Raw genomic sequence first — 24554 nt, 5'->3', positions numbered from 1 at the left:
TAAACAAGTTCCACCAATGTTCCTTAGTGGCATCGTCAATTGTTCCGTAGTTATGCCAGCCATATAAAAAATATCCCTTTATGCACTTCGAGATGGCCTTACTAACCGAACTGTCGTCGAACCTAGAAATAAACCAAAAGGCAATAAGGGTATTGTCGTTAGAATTACTTAAATGCATACAAATTTAAATCATGGGTTTCTTACCACAAGCCGGTCAGGTGTAATCTCTTCTTTCCAGATGGATGTGAGCATTCTCCTTGCTGAAATTGTGTCTGGCTCTGCGTATTAGGGACTTGAGTGTTATTGCCGAGTCCCAAATACGACTCGTCCTCATCCTGCGTCTCTGAGTCTTGCATTTCACTATCTTCTAAGTGACGAGAGTTATTCACCTTGGAACAAGAATCCTTGCCTTTACCTTTTTTCCCCTTCCTGTCATGTTAACCTATAACGAAAATAAACACTACGCGTAGGTTAATTACATGTAACCAAAAAACACTTAAAATTTTATGCAAATTAAAAATACACGTAACCAAAAATTAACCTCAAAATTACATGTAACTAAAAAACACTAAAAAATATATGCAAATTCTTTATCACATGTAATAGTCTCCATAAACTAATTAAAAAAATAACATGAACGTTTCAGGGACAGATTTAAAACACAATATAGCCATTACTACTCAAAGATGCATGGTTCATGACATCACAAATATTACAACTTAGCGAATTAGAATCAGTACTTGGAGGAATTACAAACTACTACTGGGATTCATCACAACTATCATTACAATCATCGACATCATTCATCATCATCACTGTCCTCATCATCAGTATTCGATAACCAAATGCAATCATCCTCGCCATCCTCACTATCACTTGAATCAAACTCTGCCTCATCATCGCTGGAGAATGAACCTTCTTGAACCAAATCCTTATTGTCCGAATCATCATCTATTTCTTCAGTACCAACACCATAGTCCGGAATATCATTTGGTGCACATAATGTTGTGGTGGTGTCACTAGTTGTTTCTTGCAAAAATTCCATGTCCACGGGAGCATCAACAACTGATCTGACCTTTGTCTTAATCACAGCCCACCATTATGTTCGATCTCTCTTCAAACTCGGGTAGGGTGCAAGGTACACTTGACTAACCTGATAAGATAACACAAAAGGGTCGTACTTGGGGTATTTCTTGGTGTGGTTGACATCTATGATCTTGTATTCCTCATGTACCGTCATCCCCCTGACAGAATCCATCCACTTGCATTTAAACAAAATGGCCTTATATGATCTAGTAGGACCTGTGTAAACTAGTTCAATAATGTCCTCTAAGGTCCCAAAATACTGACCCCCTTCTGCATTTGAAACAGAAACACCGTAGTTCATTGTTGATTTGTATCTTCCGGTCATCTCTGTTTGAAAATTATATCCGTTTACAAATATTTGCTTCCAAGTCCTTATTTGACTAAAAGGGCGCATTGACAATGTTTGCACGATATCATCTGCTGGCTTATCTCGAATTACCTAAGGAATACCCAAATAATTCCATAACGTGAGACAAGTTATTAGCACTTAATCTCTTTGGACAAGTAAAAAGCAAATATTACCTTATCACGAAACCGATTAGGAAACTCTTTCTCAGATCGTTGCCACACATCTTCTCTACGGAAATTAGGTTGTGTGTGAAGAATGTGATCCTCAAACTCCCTAATAAATTCAAACAAGCAGTAATTGATGGTTTGCTATATAATCTAACTCCGTTACATAACAAATTTTGTACTTTAAAGTAGATAATTTTGGGGTTACCTTTCATACACCTCTAGAATGCCACAGTTTTATAAGACATAAAGGTGTGCCCTTTCAAGTTCCTTAGAATCCATATAACGTAATCGCCCAGAATTAGGAACACGACCACAATCAACCTTGAAGAGTTTAGGGACTTTGTTATTAGGTTCCATCTCAGTGTCGACCACGACATTTGCGTTTCTACTAAGATCCCTAGTTTTGGTATCAACACCATCTTGGAAATAATTAGAGAAAACGTTTGCAATTTCCTCCGTAAGGTACGCGTTGCATATAGATCCTTCTACTCTAGCCTTGTTACCAATTTTGCGTTTCAAATTATTCAAGAACCTAAAAACGTAGACATCCTAGTTAGATGTGTACTGTACTGACATTTTTCCAAAAAGTGAAATTGACAAAACGTAAGACACATTACCTCTCGAATGGATACATCCAACGATATTGAACTGGGCCGCCTACTCTTGCCTCGTATGGAAGGTGAATAGGCAAGTGCTCCATAGAGTTGAAGAAAGCAGGGGGAAGATCTTTTCAAGTTTGCAAAGAATCTCAGCAATGTTGTTTTGCAGACGTTCCATGTCAGTATGTGTTATAGTGGAGCAACACAAATCTCGGAAAAATTGGCTAATTTCAGTAATAGATTTCCAAACATGGACAGGGAGCAACTCTTTCAAAGCTACCGGAAGCAATCTTTCCATGAACACATGGCAGTCATGGCTTTTCAAGCCATGAAGTCTACATGCTTGCATATCGACACATCTACTCAAATTAGAAGTGTACCCATCAGGAAACCGTAACTCTCGAATCCATTTGCACAGGACCTTTTTCTGAGACTTGTCGAGGGCAAATGGTTCCTTCGGTTTGGTCTCTTTACCTCTTTCATCAGTTACAACATGAAGTCCAGGTCTCTTGCAGTATTTTGCAATGTCTCTTCGAGCACTGATCTAGATTGTGACGTATAAGCAAGTTTTTTTCGATGTGCATTACATCTAGATTGTGACGTATAAGCAAGTGCTTCCAATAAGGAAGCTCCCAAAGAGTGCTTTGCTTAAACCAACCTTTTTTGGCCTTTTTAAGCAATTTCAAAGCAGCAGGACCATCAGTTGCCTTTGCCAGGTCCTTAACACATTCCCATAATTCTAGCCCAGACATAATATGCGGTGGTGACCCCTTTTCAACTCTGTTCCTACAAAAAGCTATTTTGCTTTTTCGAAATGGGTGATCTAGATCAAGAAATTGTCGGTGACAATCAAACCACAAAACTTTGCCACCATGATCAAGCCAGAAAGCCTTGGATTTGTCTAACCAGTACGGACATGCCTTCTTACCAGCAGTTGACCATCCAGATAGCATACCATATGCTGGAAAGTCGCTAATGGTCCAAAGTACGGCAGCCCGCATAGTGAAGTTTTGCTGCTTAGAAAGATCAAAGGTGTTTGCCCCAACATCCCACAATTGCTTAAGTTCTTCAATCAGTGGTTGCATATAGACATCCAAGTTGCCCTTTGGGTTTTAAGGACCGGGAACAAGCAGAGACAAAAACATGAATTGTCTTTTCATGCACATTGAAGGAGGCAAGTTATATGGTGTCAATATCACTGGCCAACAGGAATATTGTCCTCCAAACTTACCGTGAGGATCAAATCCGTCGGTGCACAATCCAAGTCTCACATTTCTAGGTTCTGAGGCTAATTCTGGAAAGGTCTTGTCCAAGTGTTTCCAAGCATCACTATCAGAAGGATGAGCCATTGTGTTTCCAACTCTATGATTATTGGCGTGCCATGTCATTTCCGCTGAAATGTTCTTTGTTGCAAACAACCTTTGTAACCTCGGTGTAATCGGGAAATAAATAAGCACTTTCAAGGGCACTAAACTTCCTTTTTAAGTCTTGCTATACCTTTCGCTACCACACACTCTGTAGTTGGACAAGTTCACATCATCCTTCCAAAACAACATGCAACCTTTTAGAAAGACATGTATCTTCTCATGAGGAAGCTTTAACCCGATAACTACTTTCTTAACCTCGTACTCACACTTCAAACTTGTGATTCTAGATGCAATTTCCAAAACAGACATGGAACTCCCTTCATATAAAGGACGCTCAGATTCCTCTAACAAATTAAGGAATTTCTTAGCTTGAGGATTTGTCTCTTCCTCCTCAAAATGACTCTCTTCTCCACCACCCATGTTAGGTGGGTCATTCCCAAGGGCATCCATAAGCATGTCACGATATGGATTAGGTTGGGGAGGTGGGATGATTGGAAACCCTTCACCTTGACACAACCATTCATGGTAGTCCTCCACAAAACCCTTTCTATATAAGTGCACTTTAACCGTCTCAGAATCATGTAGCTGAAGATTCTGACATTTAACACAAGGGCACCTAACCTCATCAACTTTACTGCTCTCTAGATGATCTTTACAAAACTAAATGAATTCATCAACCCCTTTCACGAACTCCGGTCTAATGTTGCGGCCATCCAACCTTTCATACATCCAGCTACGATCTATTCGTTTCATGATTGCAATTCTACAAATCTCACCCAAATGACCACAATATTCAATCTAAATAAAATAATCATGTTGTTTGAACAATTAAAGCAAGAAATAAGGTTATGAATGACATCGTAGGGTCATTATCTCTCCAACCTAACCCATCCTTGGACGTGTAATCCCACTAGTAATTGTATGCCAAGTTTTCAATTCCATGGAAAATTCGGCAGCATTTCCCTACAGTTCTCCAAGTACACAATATGAGTAGTTATGTATACTTATATGTGTACCCAGAGAACAGATTAGGAAAACACGTAGCCAAAATTTTCCATAGAATCAATAACAAGGCATACAATAACCACCTAAGTGAGAATGAACGTCCAAGAACAGTCCCAACCGGGGACTATTCAAGACATACACCTAATGTGTATGTCTTGAACGGGTATCTAGGCAAATGATGATGCAATTGTTGAATCAAAATTGAGACGAGTACATGAAGATCAAGAAACAAAATTATAGACATTAACATCATTATCCACATAGCATTGCATAAAAAAGTAACACATAAAAATAATTAAAAGAAAAATCCAAAAAATGTGCAATTAATTCACAACAAAATCCATAATCAATCAAGCTAGAAACATATAAATTTTTGGTTTTTTAATTTATGAAACATGAAGCAAATAGGTGTATTTAAACATCCAACTAACAAGCTCCTAACACATTATTATATTTTACTTAACAAGTTAAGTACTAAAAAAACTAAGTTATTATCATATAGCATAACTAAATAATTAACACATATAAACTAGTACAACCGAATTTAGGGAATTTAACTCAAAAAAAGTTAGGGTTTTGACATCAAAAATTGAAAATTAAACAAATTACTCACCTATGGAAGGAGATCGTCGGTATACTTGCTACTAGGTTTTCGAATCTGTAAAGATTTATGATCCGTCGGTAAATAATTGAGTGAAAAAAATAATGTTTAATTAACAAAAAAAAATTAACACTTACCATGTACAACCGGCCAACGACAGGAGGAACAGGACCCGGCGAAGACTCCGACGGTGCTACCGGCGATGATGCGCCGGAACAGGAACAGCCGCCTTCACCGAAACCCTTCGCCGTCACCCTGCACTCTATCTCTCCGTTGGGTCGAACTTTGAAAAAAATAGATCTAAAACCTGAAACTAAGTCGTGGTTTTTTTAAATATATCAGCATATTACCGATGTCTTTACCGATGGTAATGGCCATCGGAAAAAAAATAATATTTTTTTTAAATTACCGATGCCTATAACCATCGGTAAAAAACTAAGTGTTTTATTTATTTTTTTAAGAAAATTCTACGACGGAAGAAAACCATCGGTAATAAATTCCCGATGGTTTAGCCATCGGTTGACCATCGGTAAATTTAGTAATTTCCGATAGTCACGTAAACCATCGGAAATTGAAGGTATTACTGATGGAATTTAATAGCCAACGATAATTGCCATCGGTATTTCATCAATTTCTAGTAGTGTTTTAAACTCGGTCACTAACTTTTTAAGCTAAGTGGGTTTATAATATTGTTAATGAAAAGTTTTCCAATTGAATTATTTGGTAGAAAGATATCTTGCTTTAGACTTCAACAATTTTTTTAGTGTATGGTATTAGTCTCCCAATGGCCAGACCATCACCAAAATATTTCATTAGCGTGGGATGCTTTCCTATGTGTGCTCCTTCTAGTCAAAATTTTAGAGCTCGGGTTTTTATGTTTGTTTTTTTTGCTACAATAATAATTTTACAAGTAAGTTAAATAAGATAACTTTAAAAAAGATAAGTTATTATAAAATTTAATATAAGTTATTCAAATTTAATTTACAAGTGAAAATATTAATAATTAATGTGGAGTAAATAATTGAGATAAGTAGTTGGCACACTTTTAAGTGAGGATTAAGGGCATGTTCTCTTACGTTGAAATTCAGTTCAACTCAGTTTAGTTCAGTTCAGTTCAGCTCAGCTCAATTCAGTTTAGTTCAGCTCCTAATTTTCTTCTCTTATAAAATATTCATTTCAGTTCAGTTCAGTTAAGTTCAGCTCAGTTCAATTCAGTTCAGCTGAGTTCAGTCAATGAGAATAGGCCCTAAGTAAATGAAATTTGCCTATAATTTGTCATTGTTAAAGGACTAGCTAACTCAACTAGAAGTTAAATTAGTACTAAATATTCCTCTTTAAAATAAAGGTACATAAAATTTGAACTCATGACCTTACCCATTGTTTCTTAATCATATACTATGTTAAATCAATTCAACACGGAAAACACTTAATCTTATGATTGAGAAGCCCAAGATTAATTTTTATGCTCAATTAGTTATTGTTCATTATATGATACGAGTTGACAAGCCAAATGTTCTTTTATTGCTTTTTTAGCATTAGTTTCTTATTGTTAGTTTAGTACTTTTTTTTTTTTTTTTGAAGAAAACGGTTAGTGCACTAAATCAATGAAAGGTTATCCAAAAGTACATACGGGCGAACCTCATCCGGAACGAGGAACTCCCACAATTGCTCATGACCAAACGACACTAACCTAGCTAGGTGATGGGCTACAAAATTACCCTCACGCTTTACATGGGACCAAATAATGGAAGAAAAATTCGAGCTAACCACAACAATATCCTCTAAAATACCATCAACTGTCGCAAAGGCAAAAGAATGCTTCTTGATTTTTGAAACAAGCTGCAAAGAGTCGGCTTCCAATATGACATCCATATAGCCTAGCTCCCTTGCTTTCCTGAGCCCAAATAGCGCAGCCTTGCTCTCAGCAACCAGAGGCTCCCAACGAGCTCTGGCCCTGCTAACCGCAGCAAACATCACCTGCCCGTTACTGTCACGAGCTATAGCACCAAGCCCCACCCACCCATCTTCAGATATGGATGCATCAACATTGATTTTCACAGCACCAAGGGGGGGAGGTAACCACACCGTTCTGCCAGCAGGTTCTGAGGGAGTAGTACCCCCATAGATCTTTTCGGTATACTCCTCAAAATCAATCACAAGCCTACTATGGCGCAGGATAACAGCTTCATCAGCATCCCAGAAGTTTTCAAAGATCCATTTGTTGCGGCGAAACCATATAAACCAAGCAAGGAACAAGCTCCTCTGATATACATCCTCTTCTAAGTGTTTTCCCCATGAAAGAATTACTTCACCGAAGGAATCAGAAGTAGCAAACTTAAGAGCCTCGAAGCATCCACTTTTCAGCCACAATTGATGAGCATTAGGACACAAAATCACAACATGAATAGTTGTTTCATTTGCCGAATTGCTGCAGGGACATACTTGATCTTCAATCTGGTGCCTATGAGCCAAGATGCTTCGGGTTGGCAGCGAATTAGAGCAACATCGCCACAAGAACTGACTCACCTTAGGAGTAGTCTTTGTCTTCCATATCTCCACCTAGAATTTCTCAAAATCATCTAAAGCAAGGGACATTCCCAACAGATATGCAGATTTCACTTCATAAGAGCCATTCTTCGACCATGCCCAAGTCAGAGCATCATTTGGCATTCTCTCGCTGATCGGGATGGCTAAAATAGCCTGCCTATCTTGCTCATTAAAAAACCTCTCCAACTTAGCCAAGTCCCAGCAGCAAGCATCATCATCAATTAACTCCGCAACTGTCTCAAACTCGCCCTCTGCTTTCTGTCGAAACAAATCTGTTGTCACCATTGAAGAGCCAAGGGTCCTTCCAGATGTTGATATTTCGACCATTTCCAACTCTCCATAGCAAGCCCTCCTTTACTAAGGCTTTAGAACTCCATAATCTCTGCCAAGAATAACTCGAAACCGGACCAAGAGCTGCCTCAAAAATGGACGTATTCGGGTAGTATTTAGCCTTCAAAACCCGACTCACAAGTGAGCCCTCATTAGTTGCTAACCGCCAAATTTGTTTCCCAAGAAGAGCTTGATTGAATACCCCCAAATCTCTAAAACCCACACCTCCAAGAAATTTAGGTTGGCATAGAGCATCCCAACTTTTCCAATGGATCTTTCTACCTATCTCATTCGATCCCCACCAAAACCGGGCCATCATACTATGAATCTCTTGTATCAAACCACTTGGAAATCTATACACCCCCATGAGATAAGTTGGGATTTCTTGGATGACAGATTTGAGAAGGACTTCCTTTTCGGCCCTCGATAAAAGCTTCTCCTTCCAACCTTGAACCTTCTTCCAAATTCGATCCTTCACATATGCAAAAACCGCTTTCTTCGATCTCCCTATCTCAGTTGGCAAACCAAGGTATTTCACATGATTCTCAACCATTTCCGTCCCAAGGACAGAGCTAAAAGTGATCCTGGCGGGCATAGAAACCCCCTTACTAAAAGATACTTCCGACTTTTCTAAATTAATTTTTTGCCCGGAAGTTGCTTCGTATTTGTTGAGAAGGTCAACAATGACTGAACATTCCTGTCGAGTAGCTCTAGTAAAAAGGAGACTATCATCTGCAAAGAATAAATGAGTAATATCGGGGCCATTTCTGCTAGCCCTCACACTATGGATCAATTTCTTCTCCGAGGCCAACTGTAACATTCTAGAAAGAACATCAGAAACTAGAATGAAAAGGTAAGGGGATATAGGATCACCTTGACGAAGGCCTCTAGAGGGAATAAGGTCATTCGAGGGGATCCCATTGATGATGAAAGAGTAGCTGACGGTCGATACAAAAGTCATTATAGTATCCACCCAAGCTCCAGCAAATCCCAACTTAGTCAAAAGTCTTCTCAAAAATTCCCATTCGACCCGATCATAGGCCTTACTCATATCCAGCTTCATAGAAATAGAGCCCCTGCGACCTTTTGATCTTTTCTTCATTGTGTGAAACAGTTCCAGAGCAATAAGAGCATTATCAGTGATTAAGCGTTTTGGGACAAAAGCACTCTGATTTTCTGTAACCATCCGTTGAAGAAGGGGTTTAAGCCTATTAGCCACAGATTTAGAAGCCAATTTATACAAGACATTACATAAGGAGATCGGTCTAAACTGTGAAATGCAAGTGGGATCCTTGACCTTCGGAATTAGAGCCACATTAGTACGATTCACATGGGAAATCGAAACTCTACCAGAAATAATATTATTGACAAACAAAGTCACATCATCACCAACAATATGCCAATATTTCTGATAAAAAATAGCATGTAAACCATCAGGCCCCGGGGCCTTACAAGGACTCATCTGAGAAAGGGCAGCAAAAATTTCATCTTTAGGATAAGGACAGCATAGAGAGTTATTCGTACCTTCGCACACCAAATGTGGCACACTAGCAAGAACCTCGGTGAATAAACCATCATCAATCTCGCCTCCTGTGAATAAAGAGCCATAAAAGTCAAGAATAATTTTCTCGACTTCGAGTTTACCCGTGCGCCATTCTCCACTAGCATCCATAAGCCCTTTGATGTAATTTTTACTCTTCCTTTGAGACGCTTTATGGTAAAAATATTTCGTATTGCGATCCCCATCTTTGATTTCTGAGACTCTCGATCGAAGAAACCAATAAGCTTCATTTTTTCATGTAAATCATCAAGAATAGCCTCCAACTGTTACATTCTTCAAAGTTTGGCTGATTACTCGAATGCAATTGGGCCTCTTTAAGATCCTCCTCTGCCTTTGTTATTTTCTCACCTAAATCCTCAAAAGTGTCACTACTCCACTTTGTCAAATCTTGGGCAATTGCCAGCAGCTTCTGAGGCATATCAAGATGATGGGCTCCACTCCAAGACTCACGAATCACATCCTCAATGCCCTCCGCAAGCATCCAGCAAGTTTCGAACCTAAATCTCTTCTTCTTTTTTTTCTTTTTTTGCTCACCTTAGGATCAGAATCAAGTAGGATAACCACATGGTCAGATTTGAATTTTGTTAAATGTGTCATATGTGCCTGATTAAACCAAGCGCACCACCTTGTACAACCAACATATCTATCCAACCTTTCCCTCACCACCTCCCCCGAATGTATGCCCCGTTCCCAAGTGACCCAAGACCCCTCATACCCAAGGTCCCTCAAGCTACAATCATCGAGGACCTCCCTAAAGGCATCCATAGCACGTTGCTCATGCAATACACCCCCCGACTTCTTATGATTCCCAATTATTTCGTTGAAATCTCCTCCAAAGACAATAGGATGAGGGGAGTTAGTATACAGCTCACGAACTAGGTCCCAAGTATGACATTTCAAAGCCTTATCCGCCCACCCATACACTCCTATAAAACGCCAAATCCTACCTCCGATTTCCTTCACATCCCCACAAATATGGTGATCCGAGAAAGACACTAACGAAAAGTCCACTCCTTCCCTCCAATACACACACAAACCACCTGATTTCCCTGTACTGTCCACTCAACTGACATAGGATAGCTAAATTTATTTTTTAAATTTTCTGACTTATATTTGCTGATCATGGTTTCTGACAAAAAGATGATATCTGGGCAAACACTACGACTCCAATAAAGGAGAGCACAAATTGCACGAGAGTGGCCCGCTCCCCTGCAATTCCAGCATAATATTTTCATTGTTGTTCAGGGGGTTGGCTCACTCCAACACCCCTTACTTGAATTATTCCGTCTCCGACAATATCAAACTTCTCAGATTTTTGTTTTTTTATTATTTCAGAATCCATCAGAAATGAGTCAGAGTGCGCCATTACATCCAAACTTCTCTTGAGGCCTGACTCCTTCCCCTTGTTGCCCAAATTAGAAGCCTCGGATCCCCCAGCCAAACTACTAATTTCCTTTTTACAACCTTCTTTTTCCTTGCCACCACACCAATAGTATCTTCAATCATATCATGTTCCATCCCAGAAGCCTCATCCCCCACCAGATCAGCACCAAGGCTAGAATTATCACCCTCATTTTGGGCAGCCCTCTCTTCTCTATCATCTTCACCAGCCTTAGTATTGACATCAGTCATCACGCTTTGCAGTCTTAGAACAGACTTCGATGTCTTCGTGTCCACGACCTTTATCAGAGAAGCTTCTCGAGGACGAGGAAGGGGGAAGTGCAACTTCCTCGCAACACCTGGAGGACCAAGTTTAACAACGTTGGGGTCATGGTAACTTGGAACCCTCACCTTTCTCGCAGAAGACAGCCTCTCCATGAACCTTTTCTCCTTCTCAATTTCAGTAGCAAGTTTGCGAGAAGGTTTCCTTGGCGAAGCACGAAGCCAAGGTCCATATTGATAGACAATTTCATCCTCAGTTTCATTCGCTTCATCCTTATGAGAGCACCCCGACTCCGTATGATCCAATCTCCCACAAAAGAAGCAAAAATCCTCTAACCGTTCATACTTCAAAGTCACCCACTTTGAGCATGATGCACCTACTGCCAAAAACAGGCCTCTTCGAAGAGGTTTCTCGACATCAATCATCAATTTAATGCGCACAAATTCCCCCCAACTCAAAGGATCTGAATCATCAATTTCCAAGAAAGTGCCTGAGAAATCGCCTATCTCGATCAAAGATTTTTTGTTACGTTTGTTAAAGGGAACATCTAACAATCTTACCCACATAGGACCATGCTTGAAAACAACTTCCAAGGGCTGTTCTTCCCCATTCACCTCCTTGAGGACAAGAAGCTTCCCATCAAAGAACCACGGGCAACCGTCAAGAACCATCTCCTTATCAGCCTCACTGACAAATTGGAACACAAAAAGGTTAGGTTCCACCATCTTGATCGAAACATTGTCATGTAATCTCCACACAGAAGTTAAGGTTCGTTTCATTGCCTCCGCATTGAAAGGCTTTGTGGTCATAAGTCTCCCTACTAAGGATAAAGCAATCTGATTCTTCATCTCATCATCATCAAATTCTTCAGAGTTCATACCAATAACCTTCGATTCTTCATCAGTTAATTTGATTTTTTCAAAGTCATTAAGCAAGTCGTCAGAGAGATTGAGGGGGAAATTTGAGGAAAAATTAGCAAGAATTAAGAGATTGAGGACAAGGAATTCGAGGAAAACCACAAGCCCTAGACGAGGGACATACAAACCCTAGACGAGGGACTATTGTTAGTTTAGTACTTTAGTATTAAATTTATGATACAAATAAACTGAAATGCTAAATAATTATTCAAAGAAGGTCAAGTTAAGAGAAATATGTCGTTTGATTAAAAAAAATGAGGGTAGTTGGGTTGAACAATCTATTCATTGACTACATATTATGAATTTTAATTTGCTAACCCAAGGAGAAATGGCATAGAATAACGCGGGAAAAAAGAGGCGGGAGAATTATTGAAAGGACCACATGGATAGTGTTTTAAGAATTTCGTTACGACATGTGAATTGGTCAATGTAATGTCCCCATTCCATTCCCAACAATACCTTCCAAGAATAAATGTGTATTCAATTTGTTATTGAAAAATAATTAAATCAGTAAAATACTCAGCAAAATAAAATCAGTATAAATTATACTCCTATTCAACTACAATTTAAAAAAAAATCAACTAGCAATAAAATATTACATGGTGGATAAATATTACTCCGTAGAAAATACAACTATTATACATATCATATGTATGGAGTAAAAGCATACTCCGTAAGTATTATGTTTCATAGTAGGTTAATATTGATTTGATGTAAATAGACTTGTCCAAAAATCAGATTTATATATCCATATATATCTAACCTATATCCGAACAATTATGTGGTAAACTATTTATAAATAGACTTGATTTTGAATCAAAGTTGTTTGATCTTGAAACAAATTTGATGTGATTTGAAATTTTTTGCCTTGAAATTAATTAGATAATCCGACCTATTTGACATTTTAATTTAGATGTGACAAATTGACTCTATAGTTTTGTAGTATGACTATTCTTACTAACCAAATATTAGGAGACCATGAAACACCTCAACGTCCAAGGTGGTATCCTTTAATATTCCTAGAAGGGGACATGACCATGCCTTATTTTTGTTCTTCTCTACTTACAATTGAATGATATTAGTAGGTCCTTTAATTTTGTCTTCACATATCCTATGTACTAGCTTAGGTTATAGGCTTACCTTCGGTATCAACATACTAGCTACATTTGATCTAATCTGAACTGAAGTGAAATATAAAAAGGAAGCTTACTAAACTAAACTAAGTGCATATTTTATTCACCCTGCATTGTTTTCACTTATTTTACGCTTAATAAGTTCTGATAAGTTCAGTTCAATAAAAAAAAAAGTTATGATAAAGGTTATCCAAGTTCAAATTATAATTAAAATAAGTTTTAGTAAGTTCAGTATAGTTTAGCTACGTTCATATAAGTGAAAATCAGGTGAATAATATACGCCCTAAATTATATTGAATGAAAGAATGAAATGAAAATGAGCCATACTTGTCAAAAAAAAAAGAAATGAAAATGAGTTCTAGAAAACGGGGCCTAAAAATCTCTCCGGTGAAATATGTGAATTCCTCATAGCAAAACATGTGGGGGCAGCATGCCAATTTTACGATAAGTAGCGATTATGACCAAACATGTGGGGAATGATTAATAAGAATCAACCAACCTTATTCTAAATTAAGAGAGGCAGTTGATCATGATGAGTAGCTTATTTTACAAACAGTATCGCAATTTCATGCCATATCTTTTGGGAGAATTATTTCTTATGGATTCTACAAAAACTATACGTTTGTTGTTGATTTGACTAGAGTTTTTATCATAGATAGATTATATCATCTTTTTATAATATGATCATCATAACATAATTATTGGTTACTTATGTTATGCCATGTTGAGAAATTCTTGTGTAATACTTTATACATATTACTATATTTTATGCCTCTTCCAATTGAATTATTATGCATAATTAGCAGATTTCATGTAATCTGATCCCAACTTCTCAAGAATTATTAGATAATTAATACATGTTGAACTAGCATTATTATTAGTAATAATAATTTTATGAATCTTATCATTTGACCTTAAATTGTTTCATTTAAGTGCTTCAACTGCATATCAAGATGTACATTATTAAGACATGTAGCTATTACCCTTGAAATCTTGCAGTTGGTCTCTTCGACCCTCAATAATAAGATTTGGCTGGTCCTATTTCAATTCCATGTTGATTATTGCTGACCAAGTTTACACATGACATGTAACTACTCCCTTATGATACATAAACTTGAATATATCTATTTTTTAATTAATAAATGTGGTTTATCTGTTAAAATTTGCCAGTTTATTTTACTACTAGCTACCATAATATTTTTTTTCTTACTCTCTATCATCTATTCTTCCGTAGTATATATATCAATATATGTATGTACGTAGTATATATTTATTTTTACTACTGGTAGCATATGTTAAGTATACCAATAGTGTAGTACAGTACATAATATATGTTAAGTATGAAGTACGTTTTGTAAACACAGGACAATAATTTTATGCGTTTATTTTTCTTTTCTATTGAATTTATTAGTGAGCACAATAATAGAGTGATGTACAAGCTAATAAAATATGTTTTTAAATAAGTTTTCATTGATCACCACTCGATACCATTTAAAGATCAGAGTTATGTTATGCATGACAACAATACAACAGCATTTTTAATTAGTCCTCTACGAATATAGTGAAGAGAAAGATCGAGAAAAATAGAGATCGATCGATATAGGGTGATTGAGATTAAATGAAAGAGTCTCAATCAAACAACGCTGGAGAAGTATTGTCCCCGTTGAATGGCACCACCCAAAAACAAAGATATTAGGTGCAAAATGAGCTAATATAGCCAAGTGCCTAAGTTAGCAAATGCAAGTGATATAACTTACAAGATTTACATGAAAAATGGCTTCATCTTTTATGCCAACTGTTAAGAAATAATAACATTAGAAGCATTATATTTGAATATTTCAAGACAAAAACATGCAACTGTTCTGAAAGAAACATTTGGTTCTTGGATGGACTTAATTCTACTAAATCAGCTCCTAAATATAGCTGGTATTACAAGGACTTCTTGGCTGCTTTCGTGCATTTTAAGTTCAGTCTTCACTCTTTCTGCAACTTTGACAATTTTACTTTGACAATTATTATATTGAGCATGTTAGTTCATTATTATATGATGGTCACTTTTAACTAACTATAGGGTTGGTTATAAATATTATATACTAATTTAATTTAATTTGTATTTGGATAACATGTATATTGTACGTTTTAATCTTTGATATCACTTGCTAATTAAGTTGTTCGTTAGAGTTAATATCACTTCACATAGTAGACTAGTAGTGTTTATTTGTTTCAATCACAAATTTGGTACCACATTTCTAAAATCGTTGAATTTAACGATATTATGATTGTAATAGCAACTGATTTCATAATTTATTAATATATTTTTTTTCACGTGATCATCTTCATATATAGATACTTCAATTCCAACATGGAATGATAATGCATATGATCAAATTGTTGTAACAAAGGTCAAGTAATATTACCTAATATTTTGAAAATGAGAGATATAACTTTCATAAAGACAACGTGGGCTACTATGTGGAGGGGGGATGGGAGAAGGGAGAAACCCTAACTCAAGGACCAATTTAAAATCCATCCTTGTGGTTGTGCCATAAATCTCCCACCTGATCTCCTTGTGGCCTTGTGGAGTTGTGGGCTCTTACTTAACAAGGAATATTACATTGCACAAAATTTATATAGAGTAAAAACCAGGCCAATATCCATTTCGATGAGGATGAATTGATAGAATGTAAAACATATTCCTGGGCCTTAACCATAAGCTTAAGTTTTTGGCTGAGTTAGTCCTCTAACATGGTATCGGAGTCAGCGTGACACAAAGGTCACGGGTTTGAATCTCATTCGTCCCTCCTTCAAAGTGGAATTAATTCGCATCAGGTATGGGTGGACCTGTGTTGCATCCACATTTCAAGCCCAAAGGGTCTTTCATGTGAGAGGAAGTAATAGAGTATAAAACATATTCCTGGGTCTCAACCATAAGCTTAAGCTTTTGGTTGAGTTGGTCCTACAAGTGAACTACCATGGGTGGTAGGTGAATTATGAGTGATTATATAAACTTATCCTCATCATGCATGCAACGCTAAGCTATATAAGAAACACCGGTATCTTACGTAGTATTAGTAGGTATTTTTAGTGTGTACTGATTTTTTATTTTTTTTTTAAACGTAAACAGTAATTATAAATGAATATTTAATGACCAAACGATTTCCTTATTTTAAAAATCTAAAGCATTGATTTAGAGATAACATATAGCATCCAATGAAAGATACACTTATTTGAAGCTGCTTAATAATATTAGGATAGAGACAATTCAGAGAGGTAGATGATAAAGCATTAAAAACCCTCTTTGGTGGGGAAATAGTGTATCTTCTAGCAATTTTGCTTTATTTTTGCATACACTCATTACCTGATGTGAAGTGTGAATCAGTGAATTCCATAAACTTCATAGATCAAAGTTTTACGTTATACAAGTAATAACAATGTTACATTTCTTTCATTCGTCCTACATTAAAAGCCCCTACTTGAGTGTTACTATACAATCATACATTATACCCATCACAATTTAATTAGACTCACAAGTCACAACTTGTGCGAAGTATTTTTTAAAATTTTAAGTGAAGGTCCCCAAATATCCAATGCAATTGTATAGTAATGTACAATAATTAAGTATAAATGTAGAGATGTTTCGATTTTTCAATGCTTGTGTCATTTTCCGTATGAAATTCGAAATAAGGGTTTGTTCTGTTCAACTAATTTCCGTTCAGTTCAATTCAGCTCCAATCAGTTCAGATCAGTTACGTTCCTAATTTACTTATTTCATAAACAATGTATATCAGCTTTATTCAGTTCCGTTGTTTTCAATAAATCAAAACAGGCTCTAAAAGCTTAGAGTCGTTCACTAACATTATCCTGACTTTCAAAAGTGAGGCCATGGGTCAAGCACTCAAGCCTCACCAATTTCATCCTTATCCAATAAAATATAAAATTATTGCTTGTATTTTTTTAATACATACGAGTACGAACTACTATACATGTAAAAAAATACTGTTGTCCTTATTTTCTTAATCTAATACGAACTACAACACGTAGTGTATTAGTGTGTTGGTCTAAATTTCAAATAGGATAAGCTACATCGGCCTTAGTCCACTTGGACTTTGTAAGAGGCATCCGAAACATATACAAAATGATGCTGGGCCTGTCTGGCCCGAATTAAAACCCATGTTAGTGTGTGGGGTAGTTTTCTACTGCTCAAAAATAAACGAAAGGTTCCAAACTTCCAAGAAAACATTTTCTTAGAGAAAACAAAATTTGGATTAGGACTACAAAACCTAGATAATAAGACCAACATTTTTTTTTTTGAAACAATAATAAGACCAACATTATGAAGGTTAAATCTCATTTCTTGCTTCCTTCCAAAAAAAAAAAAAATCTCATTTCTTGCTTGTAGTAAGTAAGGAACACTGCTTAATAAATGTCTTTACCATGGTAAATCCAATACATGTGTTTTTTTTTCGTTATATATATATATATATATATATATATATATATATATATATATATATATATATATATATATATATATATATATATATATATATATATATATATATATATATATATATATATAGAACTAAAAAAATTAGTTAGTAATGTAGACGGTATTTAATTTCAAAGTTTAACCACTATATGTAAGAATTCATAAACTGTGATAAATGACATTCATACGACAATAATGTGTTATGGTTATTGGTTATAATGCAAGCATTTCATCATGATACTTATTAGCTAACAGAGACGGATTGACTTTTAAAGCTAACTTGAAATCAGCCGCTACAAAGTCAGGATTGAGCTCTTTGTCAATCTCTCTCATTGATGGGTTAATTCTTCTCACTATGTACTTATAATCAGAGTTGGCAAATCTATGACCATATACAAAGAGTAGAAGCAGGCATTCGTTGAACAAACAAAGGGAAATGTTATACTCGTAGTTTAGAATTCGCCACACTCATGAGTGAGCTCCTTGTCAATCACCTTCATGGAAGTATTATTTCTCCGCTCCCTTTTTTACTTGAATTTAGAGTTTTCACATCGGGTTTTTGAGCCGGATCATAAATTCGTAAAATTAAAGTTGTCACATCGGATTTTTGAGCTGCCAGATCATGAACTCGTATAGGGTTTGATTTCATTCGCACTTGGTATGGGCCGATTTCAAGTTTCAGCCGAGTTATTTTTGAGTTGGGAAATTCATAGAACAATGATTTCCTAGAAATCCAAAAAAAAAAAAAGTCAGTAGAACCAAATCGCCCATTGGCATCGTGTTTTGGTCCATGAAGAAACTTAAAGGTGGACCAACACCTATTTTGGATTAAAATGCCCAAAGCCCTATATGGCCTACTGATCTATTATCCCCCTTAAGAGGGCAGCAATCCATCTCAGTACAGTGGATAATGTATTTAATCACATTTACAAATACATGTTTTTCCTGAGAATGAGTAAAGGAATTAGACGACATAAAACATGCTCATCTTGTACAGCAGTTGTCCAATCCTTGAAACTTGGCCTCCTACAGCCCCGCTCGAACATTCCCCTTGCGCTGAGGCAGCTGCTGTTTGAGCTCATGATGCGTTCTTAGTTGGATGTATGTGTTAAAGGTCATGGTCTCCTACATGATTCAAGAGAGTTAAGTTGTCTCCATTCTGCATACAACTGACAAGACACATTGGCCAGCTTTGTGGAGTCTATGCATTCAGTTCTTTTGACCTTTCATGAAGAACTTCTTCAAGAAGTTGGTTGATACTACTTCCTTTAACCTATCACAAGAATTATAGTAAGTTTGTAAATCATAAACAAAAGAATCATCTGTGCTTACAACAAGCAATGCACTTCATATGCATATCATAGCTTTGATTGCCCCCTTATATTCCTCCCAAATTATACACCCTTTTGTTATCACTTGGATTCCAAAATCACCACGATAAGCATTTCAAGCATTCCATGCTAATAGATCTTGCAAAGCTCAATAAATGACTATGAAACAAGAAAAATGTCAGGAAATGAGGAAAGGCAAGTTTTGATCTCTTAGACTTTTACCTTAACTCCAAGAGCAACAGCTGTTTTGACCTTGACAACTTCACCCAGTCTCAGAGAACCTTCTTTATTATCTTTAACAAAGATAATTGGCACATTTCTGGAAGAAGCCAAGCTTGGCAGATGCTTAGTGAGCCATCTCGAGTTACAGTCTGCTGCTACCAGCACAGCCTGATATCGTACTTGGAAAAATCACGAATGTGTCTAGAGCAAGGTAACACAAATTAAGGAAGAGGTAAACATGAATGGAACACACATGTTCTTGAATATGATATTTATTTACCCAAATCCATGCAGTAGGCAAGATGATGATAATGAAGGTTGCCATTAAACTGACCGCTAAACATTACCAGATCATGATAAGTATGTGGAATGGTAGGTGCACCAAGCTGTAGAGTACACATTATACAAAAAAACAGGTTCTCTTCTCTAGAACCAGTTTCCCCAAGAAAAATGTGAAACACGATTAAGGAAGTGGCACTAGTAATGGTAATATCACACAGTACTGAAAATGGGAATGTCAAGTTCATCTGTAAAGCATTACAATAGATATCAGGCACAGGAAAATCTATATAATGCCTGATCTTCTTTTACATCACCAAATAAAGAAGTCATATACACAAACATAAGTCTCTTACAAAGCATTCAGCTAATCAAACTTTCCTGCCCTGGCATCCCAAATTGCACTGAATCTTACTATTGCACCAATACACAAACCTTAAAGCAAATAATTTTTACTTATTTGCAGATTGTATAATCAACATTTAAGGGCATCTACTTTTAATTACATGGAGTTTATAAGGAACAATCGTGTTCATGTCAAATTGTCAGGTCTGAGTATTTCAGTTCATTTTTCTTTAGGTCCAGATTAATTTACTCCGTACTCGAACATCAGATTCACTAACAACAGTTTCATGTTTTAACAAATAATGATGCAGCTCGGGAAAAATACAAACCTGAAGTTTAGTGACAGAAGAACATGGAGGACGGCCCCCGGATCCTTTTTGAGCAGCAGCAAAGGCAGCATCATCACTAGATGGAGCCATTCGTTCAAGCAGTCGCGTCATCATTGATCCCAACAGCAAAGTGTTGCTGCAATAGTCCACATCAAATACCACCAAAATCAATAACTACTCCATATATATGTAAACTTAGGCAATACTATTATACAATATTCCTTGCACAATATTCAGTTTTGTCTAACATAAGTAAAAATCACACCTTGAACCGCAACTTCTCAGGTAAGATTCTATTGGACTGTAATTCTGATTCAATTCCCCTGTTCCATAATCACGACTAACATCATATCAATCTTTTATAAACATTTAATCCAATTTAGAGTGTGCTAATATCACCCATTCAATTAAAAAAAAAAATTACCCTAATTTGGAATTTCCCATACTGTATATATGCAATTAGGGTTCTTGAACATGAAAAAATTATTGAAATTACCTTTGGAGGGAATGGAGAAGACAGAAAAGACGGTCGCCCTCAATGCAGCAATCACTGTAAAATTAATAAACACAGTTATTGAATTAAAGCTTAGAAAAATTTGATACTTTATAGTAATGAAAATTGACAAATTTAAGATCAGGAAAAGAGAAAGAAATGAAATTACTTGTTGGGATTTTATTGATTTTGCACTTTGATGCTGTCTTTAATCTGGGGTTGAAGATTAGAGGTTCTTTTTTAGGTTTTTGACGACATTTTTATTGTTTCTAAACTTGTATTTCCTCAGTTTTTCTCCTTTCTCGTCGGCTGCCGGCTAAATTAGAAGCCTTGATTAAGCTCCCTAATGACCGGTGAGTTTTTACGGGTTGTAACTTGTAACTTCAAAAAGTATTGGAAATTTGGAATCGGGCATACGGGTGGATTAATTACTTCCTTTCTTCCCTAAAGCAATTGCATGACTTTAATGCGGTAAAAATCTTTACTAGTGAAGACATAAAAAATTATACTCCCTCTGTTTTCATATGATAGTTCCATATGAAATCAATCACGTAAAATAAGAAAAGGATAATATTTGGAATCTAACATTAAATTAAAAAACAATTCATAAATAGTTTTGTCTTATTTAATTTTTTTGATTTTTTTAAGGAAAGTTTTAGTCATATTTGTATAAATCAAGGGAGTAATTTCTTTACTTAGAATCATGTCACTAAGTTAAAAGTGGAATACATTCAATATGGGTAGTACTGTCAAAACGGTTTGACAGTTCGGTTTTGGTTCGGTTTGAAATCGGGTCGGTTTGAAATCAGTTCAAATGTCTTTCGGGTCGGTTTCAGTTCGGTTTAAAAAATTATCGGTTCGATTCGGTTTCGGTTTATTCTTGAACGGTTTAAATTCGGTTCGGTTTGTAAACGGTTCGGGTAGTAAACGGTTCGGTGCAAACGGGTTGCGGTTTGTTAATGGTTTGGTGTAAACGGTTTTTATCCCGGTTTAAATTCGGTTCGGGTTGTAAACGGTCCGGGTAGTAAACGGTTCGGTGCAGACGGGTTGCGGTTTGTTAACGGTTCGGTGTATACGGTTTTTATCCCAGTTTAAATTCGGTTCGGGTTGTAAACGGTCCGGGTTGTAAACGGTTCGGTGCAAACGGGTTGCGGTTTGTTAACGGTTCGGTGTAAACGGTTTTTACCCCGGTTCAAACATTTTCGGGTTAGAAACAGTTCGGTTCTTTTTTTGTTCGTGTTTATAACCGGTTCGGTTCGTTAACGGGTTTGGTTCTTCTATAATTAAACATTATATGGATCGGTTTTATTTAAGGTTAACCGGTTCGGTTCGTTAACGGGTTTGGTTCTTCTATAATATCTAATTAAGTAATTTGTATTTATGTACTAATCTACTAGTCAATTCTATCATTTATAAGTTTACACGATTACAAGTGTATTGCTTATAGGTATAGCTAAACTGATATAATTATAACCATATAATAAATCCGTAGTACTTCTAACTATCTAAGGTATGACGTCATTATATTATTAAACAATCTTTGATTTTTTATTAATCGCAACGCTAAACATTTACACGCTAACCGATTCACATTTTATAATTTGAGAAACGTAATATTTTAATGTGTGTGTTAAAAAATATAAAAGTTGATATTATGAAAGTATATATCGTTTTATCGGGATTCGAGAAATGAAATTAGTTTTTTTAAACCATGTAATTAATTATTTGTATAATTATTTGTTTATTGTTATTAAAATAAAAATATTTTTTTTGAATTTTATAAAGTGAAAAATTGATTTCATTTCTTTTGGTTGACAATTTCAACAAAATATAAATGGTGGGAAATTTCCCTCCAAAAACCAAAAGGAAAAACAAAGAATATAATGCAAAAAAAAATTAAAAAAAAAAAAAAAACAAAGGTGAAACGTGTGTAGGTGTATTGTAGCCAACTAGGTCATATCCTTTTCATTCACCACTTCACCGCCGTTTTGGTTCTTCTTCTTCATTCTTTAGTTCTTCTTCTTCATCCTCAAATCAGTTCTTCTTATTCATCCTCAAATCCAAGCGCTGAATTTACTCACTCTTAAGTTCTCAACTCTTCAAGCTCAACTTGAGGTAAATTTTAGTTGATTTAAATCGGTTTTCGTTTCGTTTTTCTTTTCGATCTCAAGTTCTCCATTCTCGTTTTTTTTATTTCGATCTCCAGTTCTCCATCTTCAAATCTTCCTCTCCTTCAAGCCGTCACAACTCAAAGGTAATTTTCTGTTTTTTTTTTTTTTTTTTTTTTTTTTTTTTTTTTTTTGTTTTCATTTCGGTTTTTTGTTGTTGACGGGATTTGCATGTCATAATTTTTTGATATTTAGTTCTGATTCGTATTGTTCTTCATATAATTTATGTTAATTTTTTGATTTTATGTTGTGATTTGTATTTGGAAAATGAAGTGTATATATTCATAAAGATTCATGTAATGTCATTTATTCCTTCTGTTTAAAATAAACATCGTAAACTTCACAATTATCAAAGTTTGATCTTAAAAAGCGAGAATATTATGAAGTTATTATGAGTTATATATATTGAAGAGGGAATTACTGTACATTGTGATGGGAATGGAATACATAAAGCCGAAGAGGTGCTACATGGCATAAACCAACATGAATAATTCTTCTATCAGCATCAAATCATTATAATCATACATTTAGCACGCGTATAAAGGAAATACCTTTCACCTATTGACACTATACCATGCATGCTACCTTATACTTAATAGTTTTTTTATTTTATCTGATTTATAGTTTCTGATTTTATAATTATAACCGAAATACTTTCTGCCATTGGGTTTGGGCACTGTGTGGTAGCATTTGTGTCAAACACCAACAATACAAGAGACCAAATTTGATGCCCAAAGTACTTTCAAAATGAATGGACTATAATCTTTAAGTATTTCATTTAAGAAGCTTGAATACTTTTTAGTACTAACCCAGGATGTCCATACTGTTTCTTATATGTCCATAGACTCCATACTGTTTCTTATATGTCCATACTGTTTTTAATGCAGTACTAAAAAGTACTTATATGGACAAACCCTTTTTGAATATGCAGAGGATGTCCATACTGTTTCTTATATGTCATAATTCAGAATGACTCATGATCTTTTGGTTGATATGAAATTTTCTCATATAGAATATATTCTGAACTTGAGTTCCTAATGCTAGCTGTTTTACTCGTGAGGAAATTAATTCTTCCAGCATACTCTAATAGATGCATTGGTTAGCTCTACCTTATCATATAGTATCATATTGTGACTTGATTTATATTGTTATGTTTCTGTTTTTTCAGCAATGGAGCAAGAGTTTAGTGGTTTTGATGAGGATTCTACTATGTGGTAGTAAGCATGGACGAACATCAGATGTTTGGAGGTATTACACCTTTTTTGATAAGATGGTTGATCTTGCTCCGGTAAAATATGCTCGATGCAAAGTTTGTGGTAATGGATATAAGACACCTGGTAAGGCAGGTACTTCAACTTGTAAAGCTCATACTAAGACATGCATGATTAAAAATCCACACCATCCTGGAAATCGTGAAAGTGGTGTTCTGTCCCCGTTTAATCAGACTCGTCATTTACAATTGCTTGCTAAAGCTATAATTTTGCATTCCTATCCTCTAAGTATTGTGGAGCATCATGGCCTTAGGGAAGTTTTTACGAACCTGAATCCCAACGTGCAGCATGTGTGTAGAAAC

At 35.9% G+C, this 24554-nt stretch overlaps 3 protein-coding genes across 3 annotated transcripts; all 3 read right to left on the bottom strand.

Moving 5' to 3' along the window:
• Positions 1 to 799: 799 nt before the first annotated feature.
• On the bottom strand, positions 800 to 3550 carry LOC110682601. Its single transcript, XM_021858955.1, has 7 exons — positions 3433 to 3550; positions 2789 to 3267; positions 2270 to 2745; positions 1895 to 2134; positions 1609 to 1708; positions 1154 to 1525; positions 800 to 1081 (listed from the first exon to the last, which is right to left on the bottom strand). The coding sequence occupies exons 1-7, from the start codon at positions 3548 to 3550 to the stop codon at positions 800 to 802; spliced, it is 2067 nt and encodes a 688-aa protein (XP_021714647.1).
• Positions 3551 to 3682: 132 nt separating this feature from the next.
• Positions 3683 to 10093, bottom strand: LOC110682599. Its single transcript, XM_021858954.1, has 5 exons — positions 9883 to 10093; positions 8080 to 9836; positions 7821 to 7979; positions 6813 to 7733; positions 3683 to 4162 (listed from the first exon to the last, which is right to left on the bottom strand). Exons 1-5 carry the CDS (start codon positions 10091 to 10093, stop codon positions 3683 to 3685), a joined length of 3528 nt encoding a protein of 1175 aa, XP_021714646.1.
• An 8376-nt stretch (positions 10094 to 18469) lies between these two features.
• LOC110682477 lies at positions 18470 to 21211 on the bottom strand. Its single transcript, XM_021858814.1, has 6 exons — positions 20983 to 21211; positions 20817 to 20870; positions 20586 to 20643; positions 20321 to 20456; positions 19368 to 19535; positions 18470 to 19087 (listed from the first exon to the last, which is right to left on the bottom strand). Coding segments are annotated over exons 1-6 (489 nt in total). The 5' UTR covers positions 20984 to 21211; the 3' UTR covers positions 18470 to 19015.
• Between the last annotated feature and the right edge of the window lie 3343 nt (positions 21212 to 24554).

The sequence above is a fragment of the Chenopodium quinoa genome, unplaced genomic scaffold (assembly GCF_001683475.1).
Source record: "Chenopodium quinoa cultivar QQ74 unplaced genomic scaffold, ASM168347v1, whole genome shotgun sequence".
In the NCBI taxonomy this organism is placed as follows: Eukaryota; Viridiplantae; Streptophyta; class Magnoliopsida; order Caryophyllales; family Amaranthaceae; genus Chenopodium; species Chenopodium quinoa.
Note: the sequence above shows the minus strand (reverse complement) of the source record. Positions and strands in the feature narration are given on the sequence as shown.

Bases quoted from the DNA above. Each gene is read 5' to 3' on its own strand.
- LOC110682599 (XM_021858954.1), bottom strand. From the start codon at position 10,093: ATGCTTGCGGAGGGCATTGAGGATGTGATTCGTGAGTCTTGGAGTGGA. The intron at 9,837-9,882 runs GTAACAGTTGGA...GAAAAAATGAAG, and splicing joins TCAGCCAAACTTTGAAGAAT to CTTATTGGTTTCTTCGATCG. The intron at 7,734-7,820 runs GCATGGTCGAAG...GAGAAATTCTAG, and splicing joins CAAATGATGCTCTGACTTGG to GTGGAGATATGGAAGACAAA.
- LOC110682601 (XM_021858955.1), bottom strand. From the start codon at position 3,550: ATGGCTCATCCTTCTGATAGTGATGCTTGGAAACACTTGGACAAGACC. The intron at 2,135-2,269 runs GCAAGAGTAGGC...CTACGTTTTTAG, and splicing joins CTATTCACCTTCCATACGAG to GTTCTTGAATAATTTGAAAC. The intron at 1,082-1,153 runs GTTAGTCAAGTG...GCTGTGATTAAG, and splicing joins CTTTTGTGTTATCTTATCAG to ACAAAGGTCAGATCAGTTGT.
- LOC110682477 (XM_021858814.1), bottom strand. The intron at 19,536-20,320 runs GTTTGTATTTTT...GTACGATATCAG, and splicing joins CTTCTGTCACTAAACTTCAG to GCTGTGCTGGTAGCAGCAGA. The intron at 19,088-19,367 runs GTAAAAGTCTAA...TTCTTGTGATAG, and splicing joins CTGTTGCTCTTGGAGTTAAG to GTTAAAGGAAGTAGTATCAA.